At 43.7% G+C, this 27774-nt stretch overlaps 1 protein-coding gene across 1 annotated transcript in view; it reads right to left on the bottom strand.

Moving 5' to 3' along the window:
- Positions 1–4929: 4929 nt before the first annotated feature.
- LOC311147139 (protein kinase C iota type) overlaps positions 4930–27774 on the bottom strand; it is a 59370-nt gene continuing 36525 nt past the window's right edge. Inside the window, exons 6-17 of the mRNA XM_084183766.1 lie at positions 23750–23887; positions 23492–23555; positions 16471–16526; positions 16163–16339; positions 15528–15712; positions 15121–15256; positions 14817–14904; positions 14505–14630; positions 14141–14220; positions 13445–13534; positions 10725–10840; positions 4930–8847 (exon numbers count right to left, since the gene is read on the bottom strand). Coding sequence (XP_084039892.1) covers positions 8760–8847; positions 10725–10840; positions 13445–13534; positions 14141–14220; positions 14505–14630; positions 14817–14904; positions 15121–15256; positions 15528–15712; positions 16163–16339; positions 16471–16526; positions 23492–23555; positions 23750–23887 — 1344 coding nt within the window. The 3' untranslated portion in view covers positions 4930–8759. The remainder of the gene's footprint in view (positions 8848–10724; positions 10841–13444; positions 13535–14140; positions 14221–14504; positions 14631–14816; positions 14905–15120; positions 15257–15527; positions 15713–16162; positions 16340–16470; positions 16527–23491; positions 23556–23749; positions 23888–27774) is intronic.

Here is a 27774-nt window from a genome sequence, read left to right as displayed (position 1 = left end):
TGTATTTATTAGACTGTTAGAATGCATTGGCTCAGAACTGGATCGCTAGATGACCAGCCTTTCTAGTGTTAATACACGATGTTGTATGACTCAGGGTCAAAATTCTACAAAGATCCTGCAAAAAAAGGATCATATGCATTTCCGATAAAATATCAACCGAATGTTCATCTTATCTCCCAGGACAAATTAGCTAGCAATGTGCTTTATCAATTTACCAGATTTTGCTAACCGTTACTATGGACAAAATCAAGACGTCAATATTCTTGTAATGCTTCTTATATAATTAAATAACAACCGAATGTGTGGTTAATCACAGCAAATCCTACAATTAGCACGATAACATTTTTCTATCATTCCATACAATTGTATAGGATATATTCTATATAGGATATTGATAAACCTCTGTGTCTATGGGGAAGACGTCTATGGATAACAATACAGTCGTGGTCAAAAGTTTTGAGAATGACACAAATACTCATTTTCACGAAGTCTGCTGCCTCAGTTTTGATGATGGCAATTTGCATATACTCCAGAATGTCATGAAGAGTGATCAGATGAATTGCAATTAATTGCAATGTCCCTCTTTGCCATGAAAATGAACATAATCCCCCAAAAACATTTCCACTGCATTTCAGCCCTGCCACAAAAGGACCAGCTGCCATCATGTCAGTGATTCTCTCGTTAACACAGGTGAGAGTGTTGAAGAGGACAAGACTGGAGATCACTCTCTCATGCTGATTAGAATAACAGACTGGAAGCTTTAAAAGGAGGGTGGTGCTTGAAATCATTGTTCTTCCTCTGTTAACCATGGTTGTGCAAGGAAACACGTGCCATCATCATTGCTTTGCACAAAAAGGGCTTCACAGGCAAGGATATTGCTGCTAGTAAGATTGCACCTAAGTCAACCATTTATCGGATCATCAAGAACTTCAAGGAGAGAGGTTCAATTGTTGTGAAGAAGGCGTCAGGGCGCCCAATAATGTCCAGCAAGCGCCAGGACCGTCTCCTAAAGTTGATTCAGCTGCGGGATCGGGGCACCACCAGTGCAGAACTTGCTCAGGAATGGCAGCAGGCAGGTGTGAGTGCATCTGCACGGACAGTGAGGCGAAGACTTTTGGAGGATGGCCTGGTGTCAAGAAAGGCAGCAAAGAAGCCACTTCTCTCCAGGAAAAACATCAGGGACAGACTGATATTCTGCAAAAGGTACAGGGATTGGACTGCTGAGGACTGGGGTAGAGTCATTTTCTCTGATGAATCCCCTTTCCGATTGTTTGGGGCATCCGGAAAACACCTTGTCCGGAGAAGACAAGGTGAGCCCTACCATCAGTCCTGTGTCATGCCAACAGTAAAGCATCCTGAGATCATTCATGTGTGGGGTTGCTTCTCAGCCAAGGGAGTGGGCTCACTCACAATTTTGCCTAAGAACACAGCCATGAATAAAGAATGGTACCAACACATCCTCCGAGAGCAACTTCTCCCAACCATCCAAGAACAGTTTGGTGACGACCAATGCCTTTTCCAGCATGATGGAGCACCTTGCCATAAGGCAAAAGTGATAACTAAGTGGCTCGGGGAACAAAACATCGACATTTTGGGTCCATAGCCAGGAAACTCCCCAGACCTTAATCCCATTGAGAACTTGTGGTCGATCCTCAAGAGGCGGGTGGACAAACAAAAACCCACAAATTCTGACAAACTCCAAGCAGTGATTATGCAAGAATGGGCTGCCATCAGTCAGGATGTGGCCCAGAAGTGAATTGACAGCATGCCAGGGCGGATTGCAGAGGTCTTGAAAAAGAAGGGGCAACACTGCAAATATTGACTCTTTGCATAAACGTAATGTAATTGTCAATAAAAGCCTTTGACACTTATGGAATGCTTGTAATTATACTTCAGTATACCATAGTAACATCGGACAACAATATCTCATAACACTGAAGCAGCGAACTTTGTGAAGACCAATACTTGTGTCATTCTCAAAACTTTTGACCACGACTGTACACTCTATGACACCTATGCTTATTCTATTGCAATTTGCTGCCCAGCTATCATACCCATGTGCTTTATGAACTAAGGAAATTAAACCAATAGACTACAGACTAAATGAATTCACCCCATGTCTTCTCTTTTAACCCCCACTCCCAGTGGACCTCACCTTGTCTTGATACTGTTTTATATCAACTGATTGGTTATTCATCTGTGTGTGTTTTGAGAGGAAGAGAAAGATGGATCTGGAAAAGAGCTGTACTGTGTTTGCTTGGCTGTATGATTCAACTTGAGTATGAAGGTAAGAATAGTGTATCCCAGGTAGGTGTGTTTAAACTAAAATGGCAATATTAATAACCATTTCAGATGCAGTGTCGGTAAATTGAATGACACTCACAATATTCTACTGGAGATGAGATGCTGTTACTATATCATTACAATTACTGCAGCAGCACACTATTACTGAATCCAAGCTGTGCATCTCACAGCTCTATGTGGTGTGGGGGATGTGACGAGAATTACTCATTGTTGATCCATTTACAAAGGTTAATCACATACACTGATTTAACTGAGTTATATAATTAAGAGTGCTATTGGTTATAACAGTGTTGCCTAGACTGTGTTTAGCATGTAGTATGCAGCTGCCACGGCGTCAGTGTAATGCGGTAGACGAAGTCATGCGCAGGACACAGAACTCAATGAAAACGTAACTTTACTGAACACGTAAAGAAACAAGAAAACCTCCACGCAGGGAGGAACAAACCCGCTAACAAACGACACCCGAAACAACAAACAAACACGCACAGAGCACAATGGGAGCCACAGGGTTAAATGGGGACGGAGTAATTACAAGATGGGAAACAGGTGTGAAACAATCAGACAACAACAGGTAAAACATAGAAACATAGATCGGCAGCAGCTAGTACTCCGGTGATGACGAACGCTGAAGCCTGCCCGAGCAAGGAGGGGCAGCCTCGGCAGAATCCGTGACAGCAGCACCTTGAAGTACATACACAGCGCATCCCAAATGGCATCCTATTCCCTATATAGTGCAATACGTTTGACCAGAGCCCTATGGTGCACTATATAGGGAATAGAATGTGAGTTTTACTAAAGGGGTTCTAGTAGAACACTATGAGATGGATTTAATTCAGCAATAAAGGAATCTCTCTAGGAACAGGGGAGAATAGTAGACGAGCAATTAAAGCAGGATGTTTTTCAGATCCTCCAAAGCAATGCGGCCAGTTCGTCAAATTTCTGCCCTGCTAGAGCTGCCCCGGTCAATTGTAAGTGCTGTTATTGTGAAGTGGAAACGTCTAGGAGCAACAATAGCTCAGCCACGAAGTGGTAGGCCACACAAGATCACAGAACGGGACCGCAGAGTGCTGAAGCGCGTAACGCATAAGAATCGTCTGTCCTCGGTTGCAACACACACTATCGAGTTCCAAACTGCCTCTGGAAGCAAAGTCAGCACAAGAACTGTTCGTCAGGAGCTTCATGAAATGGGTGTCCATGGCAGAGCAGCCGACACACAAGCCTAAGATCATCACGTGCAATGCAAAGCGTTGGCTAGAGTGGTGTAAAGCTCAGCGCCATTGGACTCGGGAGCAGTGGAAACGCGTTCTCTGGAGTGATGAATCACTATTCACCACCAGGCAGTCCGATGGACGAATCTGGGTTTGGCAGATGCCAGGAGAACGCTACCTGGCCAAATAATAGTGCCAACTGTAAAGTTTGGCGGAGGAGTTATAATGGTTCGGGCTAGGCCCCTAGTTCCAGTGAAGGGAAATCTTAATGCTACAGCATTCAATGACATTCTAGATTATTCTGTGCTTCCAACATTGTGGCAACAGTTTGGGGAAGGCCCTTTCCTGTTTCAGCATGACAATGACCCTTTGCACAAAGCGAGGTCCATACAAAAATGGTTTGTCGAGATCGGTGTGGAAGAACTTGACTGGCCTGCACAGAGCCCTGACCTCAACCCCATCGAACACCTTTGGGATGAATTGGCACACCGACTGTGAGCCAGGCCTATCGCCCAACATCAGTGCCCGACCTCACTAATGCTTGTGGCTGAATGGAAGCAAGTCGCCGCAGCAATGTTCCAACATCTAATGGAAAGCCTTCCCAGAAGAGTGGAGGCTGCTATAGCAGCAAAGGGGGGACCAACTCCATATTAATGCCCATGATTTTGGAATGAGATGTTAGACAAGCAGCTGTCCACATACTTTTGGTCATGTAGTGGATTTTCCAACCAGGCTTTTTAGATTGGTAGACAAGGGGTGTTGATGAAACCGTTGATACTGTATAATAACAAACCGTTAAAAGAGAGGGACAGAGGATGGAGAGAGAGGAGGGCAAAGGAGGAGAGGAGAGAGGGTAGATGAGAGTTGAGAGAGGACAGTAGAGGTGAGTGAAGAGGGAAAAAGAGATGGGGCAGAGGAGAGAGAGGGTAGAGAAAATAAGAGTTTTTTTTAATTTATTTTTTATGTCATTTAGCAGACGCTCTTATCCAGAGCGACTTACAGGAGCAATTAGGGTTAAGTGCCTTGCTCAAGGGCACATCGACAGATTGTTCACCTAGTCGGCTCGGGGATTAGAACCAGCGACCTTTCGGTTACTGGCACAACGCTCTTAACCACTAAGCTACCTGCCGCCATGGCAGTGAGTATTTCAATTGGTTATATTCGACTCCTCTCAAATCAAAGTTTGAGTTAAGTCTCCTTTTTCCGGGGGAGGCTGTAGGAGCCAAACAGGTGCCTACATCACATGACCACAGAAGACAAGCTGCAGCAAGTACTCAACAAAACAGAATCCTGAACTGCGATAACCCCCTCAGGTTCATTGCAAGATAAAATAGGTTTAGAAACAGACAGACGAACAGAGACAGAGACGGACTAACACAGGCAGACGGAAGAACAGACAGATGGGAAGATAGCGAGACGAAGGGAAATAAAATGTTTATTTTGCGAAATCTGGGTTTTTACATCCTGTTACAGTTCAGTAGGCTTCTCTGGATGAAATCACACATACTCATCATCATCCAAGTGTTTTCATACAGTTTTCACCCAATAACAATATTACCAATCAATGTAGAGATCAATCATTAGTTACAGCAAATTCAATTAAAAAAAAGTAACAAAACAAAAGAATATAAAGTAGCATGGTAAACATTCTGAAGTGTGTTTGTTCCTCCAAATCAGTCACAACATGGCCCCGCTAAAAACACTCTGGATGCAACTCCAATGGCACCCTATTCCCCATGTAGATGTAGTGCTACTTTTCAGGGCCCATAGAGCTCTAGTCAAAAGTAGTGCTCAATATAGGGAATAGGATGCCATTTGGGCCACATTCTCTATACTCTTAATGTTAGTTAAATTCTTCAGCTACATCTCAACAGGAGAAATGGTATATGTCCTAAATGGCACCATATTCCCTACATAGTGCACTACTTTTGACTGCACTATGTAGGGAATAGGGTGCCATTTAGGACATTTCCTTTAAATAAACTATTCGGGAATATAATTTTTTTGCTGTTAAATGCTTTGTATTGATAGTGTTTGTAATTACTCAGATTTTAAGAAAATCTCATTCAAGAAATGTATCTTTAGTGTTGTCAGAAATGGCCCAAGAATCAGTGATGGTCCATTGTTTGTATACTGTAGCAATCAGATTTAGACTGACACACAGACATGGAATAGAGAAAACAGTAGAAAAAAAAATACAGTGAAAACAGAAATAAGACTTTCAGAAAGGCATTGTATAGTTAAAAAAAATATATATATTCATACGTAATTTCTATGACTAATATTAGAAAAGCACATCTTCCTACTGTATATACAGTGAGGGGAAAAAAGTATTTGATCCCCTGCTGATTTGGTACGTTTGCCCACTGACAAAGAAATTATCAGTCTAATTTTAATGGTAGGTTTATTTGAACAGTGAGAGACAGAATAACAACAAAAAGATCAAGAAAAACACGTCAAAAACGTTATAAATTTATTTGCATTTTAATGAGGGAAATAAGTATTTGACCCCCTCTCAATCAGAAAGATTTCTGGCTCCCAGGTGTCTTTTATACAGGTAACGAGCTGAGATTAGGAGCACACTCTTAAAGGGAGTGCTCCTAATCTCAGTTTGTTACCTGTATAAAAGACACCTGTCCACAGAAGCAATCAATCAATCAGATTCCAAACTCTCCACCATGGCCAAGACCAAAGAGCTCTCCAAGGATGTCAGGGACAAGATTGTAGACTTACACAAGGCTGGAATGGGCTACAAAACCATCGCCAAGCAGCTTGGTGAGAAGGTGACAACAGTTGGTGCGATTATTCGCAAATGGAAGAAATACAAAATAACTGTCAATCTCCCTCGACCTGGGGCTCCATGAAAGATCTCACCTCGTGGAGTTGCAATGATCATGAGAACGGTGAGGAATCAGCCCAGAACTACACAGGAGGACCTTGTCAATGATCTCAAGGCAGCTGGGACCATAGTCACCAAGAAAACAATTGGTAACACACTACACCGTGAAGGACTGAAATCCTGCAGCGCCCGCAAGGTCCCCCTGCTCAAGAAAGCACATATACATGCCCTTCTGAAGTCTGCCAATGAACATCTAAATGATTCAGAGGAGAACTGGGTGAAAGTGTTGTGGTCAGATGAGACCAAAATTGAGTTCTTTGGCATCAACTCAACTCGCCGTGTTTGGAGGAGGAGGAATGCTGCCTATGACCCCAAGAACACCATCCCCACTGTCAAGGGGGGGAACATGTGCTTTGGGGGTGTTTTTCTGCTAAGGGGACAGGACAACTTCACCGCATCAAAGGGACGATGGACGGGGCCATGTACCGTCAAATCTTGGCTGAGAACCTCCTTCCCTCAGCCAGGGCATTGAAAATGGGTCGTGGATGGGTATTCCAGCATGACAATGACCCAAAACACACGGCCAAGGCAACAAAGGAGTGGCTCAAGAAGAAGCACATTACGTTCCTGGAGTGGCCTAGGCAGTCTCCAGACCTTAATCCCATAGAAAATCTGTGGAGGGAGCTGAAGGTTCGAGTTGCCAAACGTCAGCCTCGAAACCTTAATGACTTGGAGAAGATCTGCAAAGAGGAGTGGAACAAAATCCCTCCTGAGATGTGTGCAAACCTGGTGGCCAACTACAAGAAACCTCTGTGATTGCCAACAAGGGTTTTGCCACCAAGTACTAAGTCACGTTTTGCAGAGGGGTCAAATACTTATTTCCCTCATTAAAATGCAAATCAATTTATAACATTTTTGACATTAGTTTTTCTGGATTTTGTTGTTGTTATTCTGTCTCTCACAGTTCAAATAAACCTACCATTAAAATTACAGACTGATCATGTCTTTGTCAGTGGGCAAACATACAAAATCAGCAGGGGATCAAATACTTTTTTCCCTCACTGTATACTGTACCTTTTTCAACGTACCACCAAGACATCATTAACATCTTCTCTTAAAACTTCTAGAAAATATTTGTTGGTCCTGTGTGAACGATAGATTGCATGGATGGTCTAATGTCTGCATAGACTAATAGGTCCTGTCCCAAATGGCACCCTATTCCTTATATAGTGCGCTACTTTTGACCAGGGCCCATAGGCATCCTTAGACTTAGCTAGTGCTCCAGCCCTACCCTTGTCCTACTTGCCACACAGTCAATTATTCTATTCACAGTTTGGTTGCATCCAAAATGGAACCATATTCCCTTAATAGTGCACTTTTCGTAGTGTAGTATACTTTTGTAGTGCACTTGATAAGACATAGGGTGCCATTTCAGATGTACACTTTGTCAGTATCTACGTTAGTGTTGGTTGGCTGCTGAGGTTCCAGTCAGTCACTACATCCTGTAGCTGTCTCTGTACCAGAGGTTGCCATGACAACTACTGTAAACGTAAACAATAGTGGGCCAACCTATGTGGTTCTGACAGGACACCAGGCTTGAAGATGACGTAACACTTTAGGACATTGGCCATCATACATAGAGAACAGCTATTTCATTAAATAAAATGAGAAAAATATATAGATTAGTGTTTTGTTTTTAAAAGGCTAGTGTTGTCTTTTTCTTCCTTCCTCTACAAACATGGTGCTGCAACAAAGCTAATAATACAGTGGACATAAATCATTAAATTGTTTTCAACCATGTCCCCCTGGTAATCTGGCTTGGAGCTAAAAGGTCTTGTTGGGAACCACTGGTCTAAACATATATCCATCCTTAATGATTTTTTATATGTACAAATAAAATATCCATCATACACCACCAAGTAGAGAAGAAGAGGAGGGTTAGTTAGTTCTCTGTAGACTGTGTGTCCCTCTTTCCCCTGCCCCTTTGTGTCAAGTAACCTAGGTACCCAACCACCTCCAAGCCTCATTGGTTACTGAGAGCAGGCTCCCTGATGACCAACGAGGAAATCAGTGTGGATTTGATACATGATCCAAAAATAATTAAAGAGAGAAGGTAGATTTTAAGGACTAGTGGTTATACATGGCAGTGTGGCTTCCGTCCAAAATGGCCTCCTATTCCCAAATGCACTACGTAGGGTATAGGGTGCCAATTGGAACGCGGCCACACTATGGGAGATTGGTTTGGCAAGTTAGCATCTAATGTCTGAGAGTCCCGGCGGCTCTCTCTCTCTCCAACAGCAGGGTGCCCGATGGTGATGTCATCGCTGGGTTGTCTGGTAACCATGCAGAGTTAACTAGCAACGTCGTCGTCAAGGAGACACGGCGTGCATCGTCCACTCACGCACTCCTCAGACACACTCCTCAGCTGACATCAGGAGAGGGTTGATGTACTCAAACCCTTCGAACTCCGACTGATCGATCTTCTTCACTGCATCACTGCAACACAGACAGGAAACAGTTATAGGGGGGGCCATATGACTATATTGATCAGTAAGTAAATCTATTTTCATACCACCACTAACTAATCTAGTAACCTGAACAGGCATCATAAAGCATTGATTTAAAATGATCCATGAAGAATGATGGACAGACGGACAGACAGAACGACAGACTGTATGGGCCCAGGTAAAACTTACACTGAACAAAAATATAAACGCAACATGCAACAATTTCAAAGATGAGTTACAGTTCATATAAGGAAAGCACTTATTAGGCCCTAATCTATGGATTTGACATGACTGGGAATACAGATATGCATCTGTTGGTCACAGATACCTTAAAGAAAAAAGTTAGGGGCGTGAATCAGAAAACCAGTCAGTATGTGGTGTGACCACCATTTGCCCTCATGCAACGCGACACATCTCCTTCGCATAGAGTTGATCAGGCGATTGATTGTGGCCTGTGGAAAGTTGTCCCACTCCTCTTCAATGGCTGAGATTAGTTGCTAGATATTGGCAGGAACTGGAACACGCTGTCGTACAGGTCGATCCAGAGCATCCCAAACATGCTCAATTGGTGACATGTCTGGTGAGTATGCAGGCCATGGAAGAACTGGGACATTTTCAGCTTCCAGGAATTGTGTACAGATCCTTGCGACATGGGGCCGTGCATTATCATGCTGAAACACGTGGTCCTCTGTAGCTCAATTGGTAGAGCATGGCGCTTGTAACGCTAGGGTATTAGGTTCGATCCCCGGGACCACCCATACGTAAAAATGTATGCACACATGACTGTAAGTCGCTTTGGATAAAAGCGTCTGCTAAATGGCATATTATATTATATTAAATATTATTATATTATATTATGTGATAGTGGCGGATAAATGGCACGTTAATGGGCCTCAGGATCTCGTCACAGTATCTCTGTGCATTCAAATTGCCATCACTAAAATGCAATTGTGTTCACTGTCCGTAGCTTATGCCTGCCCATACCAAACCCCACGGCCACCATGGGGCACTCCATTCACAATGTTGACATCAGCAAACCGCTTGCCCACACAACTCCATACACACAGTCTGCCATCTGCCCGGTACAGTTGAAACCGGGATTCATCCGTGAAGAGCACACTTCTCCAAGTGCCAGTGGCCATCAAAGTTGAGCATTTGCCCACTGAAGTCGATTACGACGCCAACCTGCAGTCAGGTCAAGACCCTGGTGAGGACGATGAGCTTCCCTGAGACGGTTTCTGACAGTTTGTGCAGAAATTCTTCCGTTGTGCAAACCCACAGTTTCATCAGCTGTCCAGGTGGCTGGTCTCAGACGACCCTGCAGGAGAAGAAGCTGGATGAGGAGGTCCTGGGCTGGATGTGGAGGTCTGCGGTTGTGAGGCCGGTTGGATGTACTGCCAAATTCTCTAAAACGACATTGGAGGCGGCTTATGGTAGAGAAATTAACATTACATTCTTTATCAACAGCTCTGGTGGACATTCTTGCAGTCAGTATGCCAATTGCAAGCTCCCTCAAAACTTGAGACATCTGTGGCATTGTGTTGTGTGACAAAACTGCACATTTTAGAGAGGCCTTTTATTGTCCCCAGCACAAGGTGCACCTGTGTAATGATCATGCTGTTTAATCAGCTTCTTGATATGCCACACCTGTCAGGTAGATGGATTATCATGGCAAAGGAGAAATGCTCACATACAGTGAAGTAAACAAATTTGGGCACAACATTTAAAAAAAATTCTGGGATCTTTTATTTCAGCTCATGAAACATGGGCCCAACACTATACATGTTTTGTTTCTATTTTTTGTTCAGTATAGTTCGCTATATATGGTGCATTTTGGGACGCATCCTGAGACAGACAGATACTCACTCATCATCAGGCGTGAGCTGGATAGGCTCGTTGGTGAATTGGGCATCAAAGTTGTCTAGTCCAAACTCTCCTGAGATGTTGGGTTTGAACGGAGGAACCACCTGCTTCTGCTCCATCTGAAACAACACAATGCAACAAGGTCAGACACACACACACAGGATTGAGGTCAAAGAGACATCCACACATTCAGAAAGTAATCAGACTCCTTGACTTTTTCCACATTTTGTTACATTAGAGCCTTATTCTAAAATTGATTAAATATTTTTTTCCCCCTCATCAATCTACACACAATACCCCATAATGACAAAGCGAAAACAGGTTTTTAGAGATTTTTGCTAATTTATTCAAAATAAATATTCAGACCCTGCTATGAGACTCGAAATTGAGATCAGGTGCATCCTGTTTCCATTTATCATTCTTGAGATGTATCTACAAATTGATTGGAGTCCACCTGTGGTAATTTATTGGACATTATTTGGAAAGGCACACACCTGTCTATTTAAGGTCCCACAGTTGACAATGCATGTCAGAGCAAAAACCAAGCCATGAGGTCGAAGGAATTGTCCGTAGAGCTCCGAGACAGGCACAGATCTGGAGAAGGGTACCAAAAAATACTACAGCCTTGAAGGTCCCCAAGAACACTGTGGCCTCCATCATTCTTGAAATGGAATAAGATTGGAACCACCAAGACTCTTCCTAGAGCTGGCCGCCCAGCCAAACTGAGCAATCGGGGGAGAAGGGCCTTGGTAAGGGAGGTGACCAAGAACCCGATGGTCACTCTGACAGAGCTCCTCTGTGGAGATGGGAGAACCTTCCAGAAGGACAACCATCTCTGCAGCACTCCACAAATCAGGCCTTTATGGTAGAGTGGCCAGACGGAAGCCACTCCTCAGTAAAAGGCACATGACAGCCAGCTTGGAGTTTGCCAAAAGGCACCTAAAGGACTCAGACCATGAGAAACAAGATTCTCTGGACTGATGAAACCAAGATTGAACTCTTTGGCCTTAATGCCAAGCGTCACGTCTGGAGGAAACCTGGCACCATCCCTACGGTGAAGCATGGTGGTGGCAGCATCATGCTGTGGGGATGTTTTTCAGCGGCAGGGACTGGGAGACTAGTCAGGATCGAGGGAAAGATGAACGGAGCAAAGTATAGTGAGATCCTTGATGAAAACCTGCTCCAGAGCGCTCAGGACCTCAGACTGGGGCGAAGTTTCACCTTCCAACAGGACAACGGCCCTAAGCACACAGCCAAGACAACGCAGGAGTGGCTTCGGGACAAGTCTATGAATGTTCTTGAGTGGCCCAGCCAGAGCCCGGACTTGAACTCGATCGAACATCTCTGGAGAGACCTGAAAATAGCTGTGCAGCGACGCTCCCCATCCAATCTGACAGAGCTTGAGAGGATCTGCAGAGAAGAATGGGAGAAACTCCCCAAATACGACTTACAGTCAACCTAGTCCAGCAAGAACCATGTTTCAATGAAATGATCCTTATTTACAAACAAGAATTAACGTACAAATTCCCCTGAAAATAGTTTACAACCATTTTAAACCACAGAAAAAAATATTCCATGTGGTCTCTCTCTCTCTCTCTCTCTCTCTCTACTATCACCATGGCGATATTGACCATCATTCTGCTTGTCAGCATGGCTTTTGCTTTGGGAGGTAAGAGAGACATACTTCACACTCAGACTTACAAACATTTATAAAGAAATTAAACATTGCTGGGAGCTTATCTGTCTTGTTTCGCACATGTGTATTAGTCCCTCTCTCCCTCTCTCCCTCCCTCCCTGTGACTCAGTGGAAACTCCATTGTTAACTCAGACCCCAAACAGACAGGCAGCCTGCAGGGTATTGACCCAGCACTGCCACCCCTGGAGGTAGGGTAGTGCAGGGCAAGGCTGCCTGTTACGTGTGAGGTGAGACTGATGGGAGCGGGAGCCAGCTCAGCAGGGTAACATGATCCCTCCAGACAGCCAGTCAGCAGACAGGGCACACCAAACTGGGAAAAGAGGTCAGGCTGGTCTGGGACTAGATGCCTGTCTGGAGGCCAGCCTGTCTGTGTCAGGTTGGAGTCAATTCCTTTTCAATTTGCCCAGCAATAGGACAATAACACGTTTCTGAATTTGAACATTGAGGTTAGCCAAATGCTGCTTATTCTCTGGTTGTGACCCTCTGACTACAACAGAACCACTGTGACCCTGGCCACTTAGTGCTGGCTTGTATAGTCCAGGAATAGGCTTAATCTGGGTCTGGAAAACCTGCCCTTAGAGAACCGATACATCCATGGTTAAATCAAATTGGCCCGTCTGGCTGCCTGGTGGGAAAGGACACTTTCTGGGCTTGTCTAAGGTGATGACCCGCAACTCTGACAGACTGTCTGGAGGAGAGATTCACTGTGATCCGCTCTGATTGACCTTCCCTTGTTTACTAGCTTTTTGCTGTTTTCTATTAAACTATGTGGAAAGACAGTATGTGAGTAGATTTGTCTCAAGGTCCGTCGTTCACAGTGTTTAAGTTCATTTTCATTGGTGAGAATTCTGCTTCTGCTGCTATGTTTGAATGAAAACAATGATCCCCCTGTCTCTGTATATATTGGTCATGATGCTCACCTAAAGACTAGATACAGTAGGAGAGAGATCGACAGAGAGAGTTGCATTAAAGAGAGAGATAGAAGAGAGAGAGAGAGGGCAGCAAGAGATAATAGACAATGACTCACAAGGTCCCAGTCTACGTTTCGGAAGAAGGGATGACCCATGATGTCAGCAAAGCCCGTCTGGGGATGACAGCCTAGCCGCTCCTTAGGTTCCTGGGAAGAGAGAGAGAGGGAGGGAGGAGAGAGAGAGGGGAGAGGGAGGGAGGAGAGAGAGAGGGAGAGAGGGAGGGATGGAGGGAGGGGGAGAGAGAGGGAGGGAGGGAGGGGGAGAGAGAGGGAGGGGGAGAGAGGGAGAGAGAGGGAGGGGGAGAGAGGGAGGGAGGGAGGGAGGGAGGGAGGGGGAGAGAGAGGGACGGGGAGAGGGGGAGGGAGGGGGAGAGGGAGGGAGGGAGGGAGGGAGGGGGAGAGGGAGGGAGGGAGGGAGGGAGGGGGAGAGGGAGGGAGGGAGGGAGGGGGAGAGGGAGGGAGGGAGGGGGAGAGGGAGGGAGGGAGGGAGGGGGAGAGGGAGGGAGGGGGAGAGGGAGGGAGGGAGGGAGGGAGGGAGGGAGGGAGGGAGGGAGGGAGGGAGGGATAGACAATGAGTTCAAGAGCATAGATATGAGACAGACGAGGAGAGAATGAGGGAGAGAGCATTGATAAGGGAGAGGGAGAGAAGGAGGGAAAATAAAGGTTCATTACATCATGGTCACAGGGCAGTGTGACATGACCTTGTTAGGATTGATCTTCCTGTGTGTGTGTGTGTTTGTGTCTGGTAGTTACCTTGTTGAGGAAGCCCTTGAGAACGCTGGCAGCTTTGACTGACAACGACCGAGGAATCCTGATCTGTTTTTCCAATATTACTACAGAGAGGAGACAGAGGAGATTAGACTTTTTACTTTTCTGAAACGTTGCTCTTTATTGAAACAGCTACTTAGTTAGGACCTAACTAACAAGGAAACAAAGTCATATTTACACACACACACATTATCATCCCAGAGCACTCCCAGGAGGTGAACGAGTGCAAACTTGTTAGAGAGTAGGGTCCTAGAGAATAGGACCCAGCCATCCAGTGTGTCAGCTGATATACAGAGATATGTGTGACTTACTTTGGAAGAGGTAGTTTTAAGTATTGTGTGTGTGTTACCTTGGAAGAGGTAGTCTTCAGTGTTCTGGTCTGGGTTGTCGGAGCTCCCTACGATGTCGAAGGGCGACCGTCCAGCCATCATCTCAAACATCAGCACCCCCAGCGCCCACCAGTCCACACTGAAACCTGAACCCACACAATTGACAGAAAGTCATCTAAATGACTTTACATTTCAATATAAATACACATAAGAGAACATGCTTGTGCAAACAATGATGTGCATGGATATCTATAATGATGTGCATGTAATATGATTGTCTTCTGCTTCTGAATCTGAGGCAAATGTGCATTATTTGTAGCAGACAGTCTTACCGTAGTCCTCTCCTCTTAGTATCTCAGGGGCGATGTAGTTGGGGGTTCCACAGAATGTACTGGTGGTGTCTCCCGGCCTCAAGCCCTCCTAGAGAGCACAGCAGTCAGCACACACGTCTCACAACGTAGAGGCATTAACACACACAAACACCTCAGAGCTTACATGTATGCGCATGCAGAACTGCATAAACACACACACACACACACGTCAGCACACAAACACAAAAAGATACACACACACAGTACACAGACAGACAGAAACACACAGGCATAAGCACACCCAGGGTCAGACCCCGACACCCACCTTGCACATGCCATAGTCAGTGAGTTTGATGTGTCCTTCAGACTCCAGCAGCACGTTGTCCAGTTTGAGGTCTCTGTAGATGATGCCTCTCTCATGGAGGTAGTTCAATGCCAAGCTGATTTCTGCTGAGTAAAACCTGACAGAGAAAGAGATGGAAAATTATCGGTCAAGACTCAAGTCACACACCCAGATACATCACCGTCTAAGAGCTACACAACTAATCACCAAGCTCTTCATTAGTTGAATCAGGGTCGTGTTCATTAGACACCAAACGGAAGAAAATGTGCCGAAAGGAAGGGACTACCAGGACTTGTCCAATAAGAAACGCTCATTTTCAATAGCAAAAGGTTCTGTTGCGTACCCTAGTGAACATAACCCAAGTGTAGCTATGACATCATTGTTCAAACCTGGCGTGTTCCTCGGGTAGCTTCCTCTGTCTCTGCATGTGGAACATCAGGTCTCCTCCGTTAACATACTCTATGACAAAGAACAGTCTGCTCTCAGTCTGGAAACAGGAGTGTAGCCCCACTAGGAAGGGGTGGTTGGACGCCTGCTCAAACACGTGCTTCTCTGTCTGGACCCAGTCAATGTCCTACAACACAGGGAATAACACACACAGGATGCATTTGGAAATCCAGCACACTTGAAATCATATCAAACACTTGCTAAATAAGCAGACATAACCAGTCAGCCATCTGATGAGGACAGACAGACGGACAGAGTGAAAGAGTGGATGTGACAGATCTCTATTGACGGACAGATAGAAATAGGTCTGGACAGAGCAGCCTTAGACAGACAGACAAAAATGGACGTGAGGAGAGTGAAAATGTCTGAAAACACAGTGAGTGGTTCTGTTGACAGGCTTCTATTGACGAACAGGTAACAATAGGTCAAGACAGAGCAGCCTCTCAGACAGACAGAGGAGAGATGGCACAGATGATTGATCAGGTAGTGTCTGTCAACGTGTCAGACCAAGTGTGTGTGTTTCTTGAGTGTGTGTGTGTGTGTGTGTGTGTGTGTGAGTGCATCTGTGTACGTTTACCTCATCGTCGTTGACCAGCTCCTTCTTGACGACCTTCATGGCGTAGATCCTCTCAGTCTTCTTGAGTCGGACAAGCAGGACCTTAGCATAACTGCCCCGCCCGATCACCCTCAGCAGGTCAAAGTCCACCAGACCCAGACTGGACGCTGACTTCCCTGTGTCTCTGCTGCTGCGCGCCTAGAGGACAGAGAGGTGGACAGAAATAGGAATGAGACAAAAAGACAGGTTGCCATCACTCTCCCTCGCCACAACTTTGGCAACAAACACACTTCTCTCACTCATACACAATCTCAGTCCATCTTCCTCACCTCTTTCTCTTCTCCATTGTAGTTTAGACTCTCACTGGAATCTTTGTTCTGAGGACCTGAGAGAGAGAGTGACAGAGAGAGAGATAGATAGGGAGAGAAAGAAAGCAAGAGCAGTCACATATCCTCCTAGACACTAGAGGGCAGACCTGCCAACATTGAATAACTTTTATGAGTACCACTTCAGCGGTAGCCCCGGCCCCGACGACTGTGCGCGACATCCACACCGCACCTTTTATAGCCTAATGATGTTGGCAGAAAACTGCCTCAGTAGGAATGGTAGGCTATAGACTTATGGGTATTTGGTAATTGGCTGCTCTTCAATTTAAATGTAGAAATCAGGGCTCTCCCTAGGATTTTCTGACAAGGTGGTGCTGATGTAGGCCTAAGGTTGGGTAGGGGAAGATCTGGAGGGGGTCAGTCAACTTTCCCCTAAGGAAGTTGGAGCATTTTTCATTTTAGAAAAACCTGTAACTGCCATTTCCTGAAACCAAGAGTCTTAAATTATATCAAACAATGTAGCCAACACAGAAGTCTTGTTTGATCCAAAATGAAATTGAGGTGGTCTCAATGACACTTTCAAAATGTTCTAGGTTCAATTTGGAGTAATGATTATTCTAATTATTAAGTGTCTTTATGTGGATAGTCTAGTGTTTGTTTCTGAATATTTCAATTACTGGATGCCATGTCGTAGTAGTCTAGCTTACTGTAGGCTATTTGGATTATGAAACTGAACTAGGCCTATATGAGCTGACTACTAGACAACCTTAGCAGAAAGCGGATGTTGCCGGTTTTCAGGGATACAGTATTTTCATCCCCACTTCCGTTTCCCCCTGAAAAACGGAAGTGGAGACTCCGCTCTGGCGTCCATCTACGCCTGCTACGTTAGGTTAACTACTAGGCTACCATTCATTCAACATGCCTTGTCATTGGTGAACTGACGATTATCAAATCATTAGCAGCCTACTGTTGACACAGCTATATGAATAACTGATTAATTAACATACGCCTACTAATCTTTAACAGTCTAACATAACTTTCTGTGAACGACTGTATTAGCGGAACAGCTCTCTCTGCCATGTCTGTTTCCATCCACGCAGTAACACGCACTGAACTACTGCAACACCGTACATGTTTCCTTGTTCGTCAATGTGCTCGTGCTTACTACCGTTGCGGAGATCAAAGCACGTGTGGGCAAGAAAGTGTTATTTCTTAGTTGACTAAACGCTGTAGCTACAGTGGCTTCAGAAAGTATTTGCATCCCTTGACTTTTTACACATTTTGTTGTGTTACAGCCTGACATTTTAATGGATTCAATTGATATTTGTAATCACTGGCCTACACACAATACCCCATAATGTCAGTGGAATTATGTTTTTAGATCAATTTTTTTATGAATAAAAAATTAATGTAAAACTGAAATGTCTTTAGTCAATTAGCCCTTTGTTATGGCGAGCCTAAATACAGTGGGGAGAACAAGTATTTGATACACTGCCGATTTTGCAGGTTTTCCTACTTACAAAGCATGTAGAGGTCTGTAATTTTTATCATAGGTACACTTCAACTGTGAGAGACGGAATCTAAAGAAAATCACATTGTATGATTTTTAAGTAATTTAAGTAAACTGCACGTTCTGCCCTTATTCACAGATTCATTTTTTTTTCAGCTGAGACAGCTTTATATATTAATGATACAAAGTAAACAACCTACAAATATGTCTGACGACTAAATACTTGCGAGTGATTTGAGGCAAATTGAGCTTCAGATAGCCACCGCCACTCTAGCCATCCCCAGGATCAACACAGACTGGTGGTGCAGTTGTGGCAATTGCGCTCCAATGCCGCAAAAGAGAACGAGGAGCAGTTCGTTTGATTTTGCGACCACAGGGATTTTGCTGCCCACATAAACTCAGGTGTCCCAAAAATATATATATATCCTAAACAAAATTGGAGACGCACCCGTTCCAGCTGGGCCAAATGGACAGTTATCTAACTAGAAAGTAGCTACTTTACTTTATTGAATGATCGCTTGTCATAAACCTCTATGAGTGGGACAGTTAGTGGGTTTACATACACATTAACCCAAAACACTACATAGCATACAGTGGGGGAAAAAAGTATTTAGTCAGCCACCAATTGTGCAAGTTCTCCCACTTAAAAAGATGAGAGAGGCCTGTAATTTTCATCATAGGTACACGTCAACTATGACAGACACAATGAGGGAAAGAAAATCCAGAAAATCACATTGTAGGATTTTTTATGAATTTATTTGCAAATTATGGTGGAAAATAAGTATTTGGTCAATAACAAAAGTTTCTCAATACTTTGTTATATACCCTTTGTTGGCAATGACACAGGTCAAACGTTTTCTGTAAGTCTTCACAAGGTTTTCACACACTGTTGCTGGTATTTTGGCCCATTTCTCCATGCAGATCTCCTCTAGAGCAGTGATGTTTTGGGGCTGTCGCTGGGCAACACAGACTTTCAACTCCCTCCAAAGATTTTCTATGGGGTTGAGATCTGGAGACTGGCTAGGCCACTCCAGGACCTTGAAATGCTTAGTACGAAGCCACTCCTTCGTTGCCCGGGCGGTGTGTTTGGGATCATTGTCATGCTGAAAGACCCAGCCACGTTTCATCTTCAATGCCCTTGCTGATGGAAGGAGGTTTTCACTCAAAATCTCACGATACATGGCCCCATTCATTCTTTCCTTTACACAGATCAGTCGTCCTGGTCCCTTTGCAGAAAAACAGCCCCAACACTGCAGGATTTGAGTCCCTGGCGGCGTAGTGTGTTACTGATGGTAGGCTTTGTTACTTTGGTCCCAGCTCTCCGCAGGTCATTCACTAGGTCCCCCCGTGTGGTTCTGGGATTTTTGTGATCATTTTGACCCCACGGGGTGAGATCTTGCGTGGAGCCCCAGATCGAGGGAGATTATCAGTGGTCTTGTATGTCTTCCATTTCCTAATAATTGCTCCCACAGTTGATTTCTTCAAACCAAGCTGCTTACCTATTACAGATTCAGTCTTCCCAGCCTGGTGCAGGTCTACAATTTTGTTTCTGGTGTCCTTTGACAGCTCTTTGGTCTTGGCCATCGTGGAGTTTGGAGTGTGACTGTTTGAGGTTGTGGACAGGTGTCTTTTATACTGATAGCAAGTTCAAACAGGTGCCATTAATACAGGTAACGAGTGGAGGACAGAGGAGCCTCTTAAAGAAGAAGTTACAGGTCTGTGAGAGCCAGAAATCTTGCTTGTTTGTAGGTGAACAAATACTTATTTTCCACCATAATTTGCAAATAAATTCATTAAAAATCCTACAATGTGATTTTCTGGAGAAAAAAAATCTCAATTTGTCTGTCATAGTTGACGTGTACCTATGATGAAAATTACAGGCCTCTCTCATCTTTTTAAGTGGGAGAACTTGCACAATTGGTGGCTGACTAAATACTTTTTTCCCCCACTGTATGTTTACTTATCACAATGTTTTGGGGATATTCTATTTTGCAATGTAAGGTGAGAAAGTCTACTGTCTCTCAACCTCCCCATCATAAATACATATGGCACATATGCTAACCCAGGGGTTCCCACGACCCCATTTGATATATGAAAAATTTCGTGACCCCACCCATGTGAAAACAGCCAATGTTTACTTTTTTATTTGGGGCTATGGGATTCAATTGAAAGACATTTTAACAGTATTTCTGATTGTCTTCAACTCACCATCACATACTTTGAATGTGGGGCAGTCAATTGCAAATTAGTTTCACAATGTCTTATCTCACCACCACTAATGAATGGGGGTGCTTGATGCATGTCGTGTAGTAGCTTCTCAAAGTCAATATATTTTCAACACTCCCCCCTCGATAACCACCAAGCCTCTGTATGAAATAGAACATTGTGATGCTCTGATACCACATCTCCACATAGTTTTGCGAACAGGCGTGCACGCAGTGGATGTGGTTTGATGTAGTTCACAATCGAAGTTACCTGCTGCAGTATATCTCAGAGTTCTGTACTCAGCTCTTTTGCCACCAGTTGCTCTCGGTGTATCATACAATGCGTCCATATGGCAGAGGGAGACACATTCATAACTAGAGCGCAGAGGCCTGCCCTCCGTCCCGTGATAGATAGAGCCCCATCTGTGCAAAAGCCCACCATTCGATCCCATATGGAATCTGTTTTTTGTCAATATAGCCACGCAGCACACTGAACATCCCATATGTTGTTTCATGCTCGGGAATCGTGAGACAGAACAATATGTCCTCGTGAATAGCATCCCCCGACATGTATAGCTTAACAAAAGTCAATGCATGGGCATCTCTGCCCTCACAGCTAAAGTCCATTTGGAGAGCATAAGCTGAGGAATTTAAGTCAGTTTCCGCTTGTTTGCTAGCAATAGCATTAATTATTTGTTTGACAGTGTTGTCTGACAAAGGTATTGATGTGAGTTTGTACCCCTGCTTTCCTACACATTGTTTTCACCGGTTGGCCGGTAATATCAAAGTCTCTGCAATAGTGTATGGTTTCATAGCGTAGCAGGTCTAGCCATTCACCGTGGGAGTTCAGCGGTCAAATGAGGCCTTTTCCCATGATCTAAGGGCACTCTCTGGTTGAATTTAATATTTTAGATTTGAATCACTTTCAGTTAGATTTTTAAGTTTAACCACATTATACAAAGACGATATTATAATATACATTATTTTTTTGTATATACAGACCCGTGTCAAAAGTTTGGACACACCTACTCATTCCAGGGTTCTTCTTTATTTTTACTATTTTCTACATTGTAGAGCAATAGTGAAGACATCAAAACTATGAAATAACACATCTGGAATCATGTAGTAAACAAAAAAGTGTTCAACAAATCAAAATATATTTTATATATTTGAGATTCTTCAAATAGCCACCCTTTGCCTTGATGACAGCTTTGCACACTCTTGGCATTCTCTCAACCAGCTCCATGAGGTAGTCACCTGGAATGCATTTCAATTAACAGGTGTGCATTGTTAAAAGTTAATTTGTGGAATTTCTTTCCTTCTTAATGCGTTTGAGCCAATCAGTTGTGTTGTGACGAGGTAGGGGGGTATACAGAAGATAGCCCTATTTGGTAAAAGACCAAGTCCATATTATGGCAAGAACAGCTCAAATAAGCAAAGAGAAACGACAGTCCATCATTACTTTAAGACATGAAGGTCAGTCAATACAGAACATTTCAAGAACTTTTAAAGTTTCTTCAAGTGCAGTCACAAAAACCATCAAGTGCTATGATGAAACGTAACTCTGCTGCAGAGGATAAGTTCATTAGAGTTACCAGCCTCAGAAATTGCAGCCCAAATAACTGCTTTACAGAGTTCAAGTAACAGACACATCTCAACATCAACTGTTCAGAGGGGACAGTGTGAATCAGGCCTTCATGGTTGAATTGCTGCAAAGAAACCACTACTAAAGGACACCAATAAGAAGAAGAGACCTGCTTGGGCCAAGAAACACAAGAAATTGACATTAGACCGGTGGAAATTTGTCCTTTGGTCTGGAGTCCAAATTGGAGATTTTTGGTTCCAACTGCCGTGTCTTTGTGAGACATGGTGTGGGTGAACGGATGATCTCTGCATGTGTATTTCCCACCGTAAAGCATGGAGGAGGAGGTGTTATGGTGTGGGGGTGCTTTGCTGGTGACACTGTCTGTGATTTATTTAGAATTCAAGGCACACTTAACCAGCATAGTTACCACAGCATTCTACAGCGATACGCCATCCCATCTGGTTTGGGCTTAATGGGACTATCATTTGTCTTTCAACAGGACAATGACCCAACACACCTCCAGGCTGTGTAAGGGCTATTTTAACAAGAAGGAGAGTGATGGAGTGGTGCATCAGATGACCTGGCCTCCACAATCCCCCGACCTCAACCCAATTGAGATGGTTTGGGATGAGTCGGACCGCAGAGTGAAGGAAAAGCAGCCAACAAGTGCTCAGCATATGTGGGAACTCCTTCAAGACTGTTGGAAAAGCATTCCAGGTGAAGCTGGTTGAGAGAATGCCAAGCGTGCGCAAAGCTGTCATCAAGACAAAGGGTGGCTATTTGAAGATACTCAAATATAAAATATACTTTGATTTGTTTAACACTTTTTTGTTTGCTACATGTGTGCTATTTCATAGTTTTGATGTCTTCACTATTATTCTACAATGTAAAAATAAAGAAAAACCCTAGAATGAGTAGGTGTGTCCAACCTTTTGACTGGAAGTGTATATTTTGTCTTTCTCTCAGGATTTTAGAAATTCTCCCGCGACCCAATTTCATATCAGGCAACCCCACATGGGGTCTCGACCCCTAGTTTGGGAACCGCTGTGCTAACCTGTAGAGCACCTAGGCCTATATGGTGTAATGGTAACACAATAAGAACACCTCGAACGTCAAGAATCAGGCTAGGCTACATACCTCCACGCGCTTGCTTTGTCGCGTTCTCTTCTTAAACGCGCCTTTGCATTTTGGCACTGCGCCAGATCCAGCCAACAGCTGTATCTTTAAGTATCCTTTCTGTCCCCAAAATGTCCTTGTTCATACGTATCGTCGCATGCTACACACACGCAGCTATGAAAAGTTGGCTGTTGTAGTATTTACAGTGAAAACAATGAAATTCCTAGCAACTTAACGAGTCACATGATCTGTTTTTGCAGCCGTTTCAGTACAGCACTATAGGGAGAGAGGGGGGGAGATGGCAAACTCCACTGAACTAGTTTCAATGTATGGAATCAATTGAGAATTTCTGGATTTTGGGTAAACTTCTCCTTTAAACCTTCTTATTCAGTCAGCCACCAGTAGAGCACCTGACAGGACTTAAGGCTGTCTTAGTCCTACTGGATCCAGCTTAGTGACGGAGGTCTGGGGACACGGTCTAAAGAAATAATTAATTTCGTCAAAATGACTGATTGTTTATGAGGATCCATCTTAGCCCACCAGGGCTAGTTTTCCTTAAAAAGGCAGTGTGTGTGTGTGTGTGAGAGAGAGTGTGAGCGTATGTGTTACCTGGCTGTTCAGATTGGTCTAATGGAGTGATGGAGGCCCCCCTATCAGGCCCCATGATAGGCTCCTAGAAAGAGAGCGAGATGGAGAGCGAGAGAGAGAAAGAGGACATGTTGAGAAATATTGTGTGTCAGTCCTTTCTTAATGAAAATACAATGTGTAGGGCCAGGAGTTTTTCCGGGTCAGGTCATGTGAAAAGAGCAGGGTAAAACTCTGGGCACTAAGTATAAGAGGCGGCACTGACCGCTCCCTGTTCCTCACCTGTATCATCTGTCGGCCACACTCCACGGTGACCAGTTTGTGACACTTCTTGTGGACCAGCAGTTTGCAGTTGATGCATTTGTAACCCTGTCGCCCCAGACCCCAGATACGGTCTGTGCAGATGGCGCAGTGAGCTCTCTGGAAGACAAAGAAAACACACCTTTAGAGAGAAAGAGAGAGGTGACGAAAGAGAGAGGAATAGAGAGAGGGATAGAGGGAAACAGAGGTAAAAAGTGAGGAAGAGAAAGAGCGAAGGATAGAGAAGAAGAGAGAGAAAGAGGTGAAGGAAGAGAGGAAATGTAAAATAGATGGATACAGTGCACTCTAAAAATGAGGGGTTCAACAAGGGTCCTTCTAAGATCCTCAAAGTTCTTTGACGAACCTTATGGTTCTTGGAACTGAAAATGGCCCCCAAAAGGTTCTTCCAAGAACCCCATAGGAGGTGGGATTCATCGAGGAACCTCCTTAGTTGGTGGGAGTTCTTGCAGGAACCTAACTGCCCAACTGAAACATTTGAATTTGAAAGAACAGCAGGTGCAGGCACTTAACTGAAAAATGTTAAGAGCTCCTTAATTTAAGGTAAGGTTTGTCCCATGTATGATCTAAATTCATTTTGTTTTATGATACCATCTATCTTTTCATATTTGCGCAAATCTTTCTAAAACAGAAAATGGACACAATTCAATGGATATCAATCAACAAAGAGGTAAGAATATGTAGGCTATAAAAATATGTTGAAGGCTAGCTGTATTGGATGCAGATGACTGAACTGCTCACTTTTGTGTCTGTAGGTATACAGACGAGGAGGCATACAAAGGGTATGTCAATTGGTATTGGTATGTTATGCAGATCACATTTACCATCCTCCTCCCTTACCTCTTCAATGAATTCCCATAGCCCTCTACATTATGGACAAGGTATGTGTATAAAAACCATTATCAAAACAGTTTATTTTTTCATTCACATTCACCACAAAAACCAAGATATGAATTCTGTCGTGTGCATGTGTTGTTAATTATCTGTATAATGACATTTTTTTGGATTCACAGACTTTACCCTCCCTACACCTCTGATGAATATAACAAAAAAAGAAACAACGCCAAGAATTAAGATGTAAAAAAAACAAATAAATGTACTAAAACAATAACTTCAAAAACAGTCCCATTCATCACTGGATTTCTTTGCTGTGCGGGAAAAGGATGTCATCCACCGTGCCTGGTCGCAAGCTCGCAGCTGGCTTCTCTCTGAAACCACATATCCATCTGAAGGTGATGCTTTATCCTTTGGAACCACACAATTACCAGGTGGACAGTAGGCCTCTTGAAGCGATAGAGGAAATCAACTAGATCCACAAGTATTCTTTCACAATAGCTGGCCTTATGTTATCTGCAGTGTTGAGCTGCACTGTCCCACTCCGTGGTGGATAACATCCACTCTTTGTTTATGCAATGGGCTGTAAGGCACAAGTATCATATTTTTCAAAAATCATCAGTCCACGTCAAGTGTAATTGAGCCATTGTATTTACCCAAGTTCTCTCTCAAATTGTTTTTTGCCTGATGCAGGACTCTAGTGCGATAGGAGAGACTGACAAACATTCACACCTCCCTTAATTTACAAAAGGATAGTCTAATAGCCTGGCTAGGTGTGAAAAATCCCCCAATTTGTACCACAGTTTAGACTACAGATAGATGCTGCGGTCAGTCAGAGTTGAGTCCTATTGTAAAGTGTAGCCTAATGGCCAAAAAAGGGCAAACTTGCAATGTATTCGAGGCTTAAGTACTCTAAAGTTTTACATTTCTAACTCAATATCACAGACCAGATTTGCCCTAACGAAAAATGCATCAACCTCTACATACATATTAATTTACTATAATCCACCTAATTCAAATGAAATTAGCTGTAGTACGAGGAGAGACTGCATGCTAAAGACAATCAGAAAGAATGTGTCTTTAACCCTGCATTATAATATAACTTATTTTGAACGAAAGCCAGGAATGAGTGACTCACTCAGCACTATGCTGTTCCTGCTTCTGTTGTCTCTGAGTGTTTGCTTAATATCCTACTCATTCTGTGATCACCATGCCTCATGCAACTGCAAAATGTTGGATAAAGCAATTTCACAAATCTGGCTGTTTTTAAAAACTTTGCTATGCTGTATTAAAGGCTTTACTTTTTTTCTTCTTCATTAGAACAGACTCTCTGGTATTACTTTATTCAGTATTGTTAACACTGTTAGAAACTGGCAGATAAAATATATTGTAATCTAACAGCACCTGTTTGTCATGCAACAGTATCTCCTCTTGCACTTTTGACAATTATTTTACATGAGGCCTAATTCACATGTTATCCCTAAAACACTAGGCTAATAAATAATATCATTTTTCCATTCGATTGTTTAATTAACCTATATCATGTTATTTCAAGTTATCCATTTGGAGCAAAAGCGATTTGGAGTTATTGAACGGGAGTGGCAAAATGTATTACAATTGAATTTGAATGAACTGAATGATGAGGATGAAGAAGAGAGTGATTGAATTTAGATCAATAGTGTACGAATTGCTCTTCCTCTGTCCCACGTGCACAATCAAAAAGAGAGACTTTTTTTTGTTTCTACTTTGTCAGAAGCTGTAACTGAACTGTTGTTACTGTAAGAGTTTTATTCTAAGAAACGAAAATGGTCTGTTATATTCCATTATATTCTTAAAACATATGTGTTGACTGCTAAATTAACAAGTTGATGGCGAAGGTTTAGACATTTTTGCAAATGTATTAAAAATAAAAAACTGAAATATCTTATTTAGATAAGTATTCAGACCCTTTGCTAAGAGACTATAAATTGAGCTCAGGTGCATCCTGTTTCCATTGATCATCCTTGAGATGTGTATACATCTTGATTAGAGTCCACCTGTGGTAAATTCAACTGATTGGACATGATTTGGAAAGGCACACACCTGTCTATATAAGGTCCCACAGTTGACAGTGCATGTCAGAGCAAAAACCAAGCCACGAGGTTGAAGGAATTGTCCATAGAGCTCAGAGACAGGATTGTGTCAAGAAACAGATCTAGGGAAGGGTACCAAAAAATGTCTGAAGCATTGAAGGTCCCCAAGAACACAGTGGCCTCCATCATTCTTAAATGGAAGAAGTTTGGAACCACCAAGACTCTTCCTAGAGCTGGCCGCCCGGCCAAACTGAGCAATCGGGGGAGAAGAGCCTTGGTCAGGGAGGTGATCAAGAACCCGATGGTCACTCTGACAGCGCTCCAGCGTTCCTCTGTGGAGATAGGAGAACCTTCCAGAAGGACAACCATCTCAGCAGCACTCCACCAATCAGGCCTTTATGGTAGAGTGTCCAGACGGAAGCCACTCCTCAGTAAAAAGGCACATGACAGCCTGCTTAGAGTTTGCCAAAAGGCACCTAAAGACTCTCAGACCATGAAAAACAAGATTCTCTGGTCTGATGAAACCAAGACTGAACTCTTTGGCCTGAATGCCAAGCGTCACGTCTGGAGGAAATCTGGCACCATCCCTACGGTGAAGCATGGTGGTGGCAGCATCATGCTGTGTGGATGTTTTTCAGTGGCAGGGACTGGGAGACTAGTCAGGATCAAGGGAAAGATGAACGGAGCAAAGTATAGAGAGATCCTTGATGAAAACCTGCTCCAGAGTGCTCAGGACCTCAGACTGGGGCGAAGGTTCACCTTCCAACAGGACAACGACCCTAAACACACAGCCAAGACAATGCAGAAGTGGCTTCGGGACAAGTCTTAGAATGTCCTTGATTGGCCCAGCCAGAGCCCGGACTTAAACCCAATCGAACATCTCTGGAGAGACCTGAAAATAGCTGTGCAGCGACGCACCCCATCCAACCTGACAGAGCTTGAGAGGATCTGCAGAGAAGAATGAGAGAAACTCCACAAATACATGTGTGCCAAGCTTGTAGCGTCATACCCAAGAAGAATTGAGGTTGTAATCGCTGCCAAAGGTACTTCAACAAAGTACTGGATGAAGGGTCTGAATACTTA

This window comes from Coregonus lavaretus (assembly GCF_964263955.1).
Source record: "Coregonus lavaretus genome assembly, chromosome: 19".
NCBI lineage: Eukaryota > Metazoa > Chordata > Actinopteri > Salmoniformes > Salmonidae > Coregonus > Coregonus lavaretus.
The sequence above is the reverse complement of the archived record's forward strand: the minus strand, read 5'-3'. Positions and strand labels throughout refer to the sequence as shown.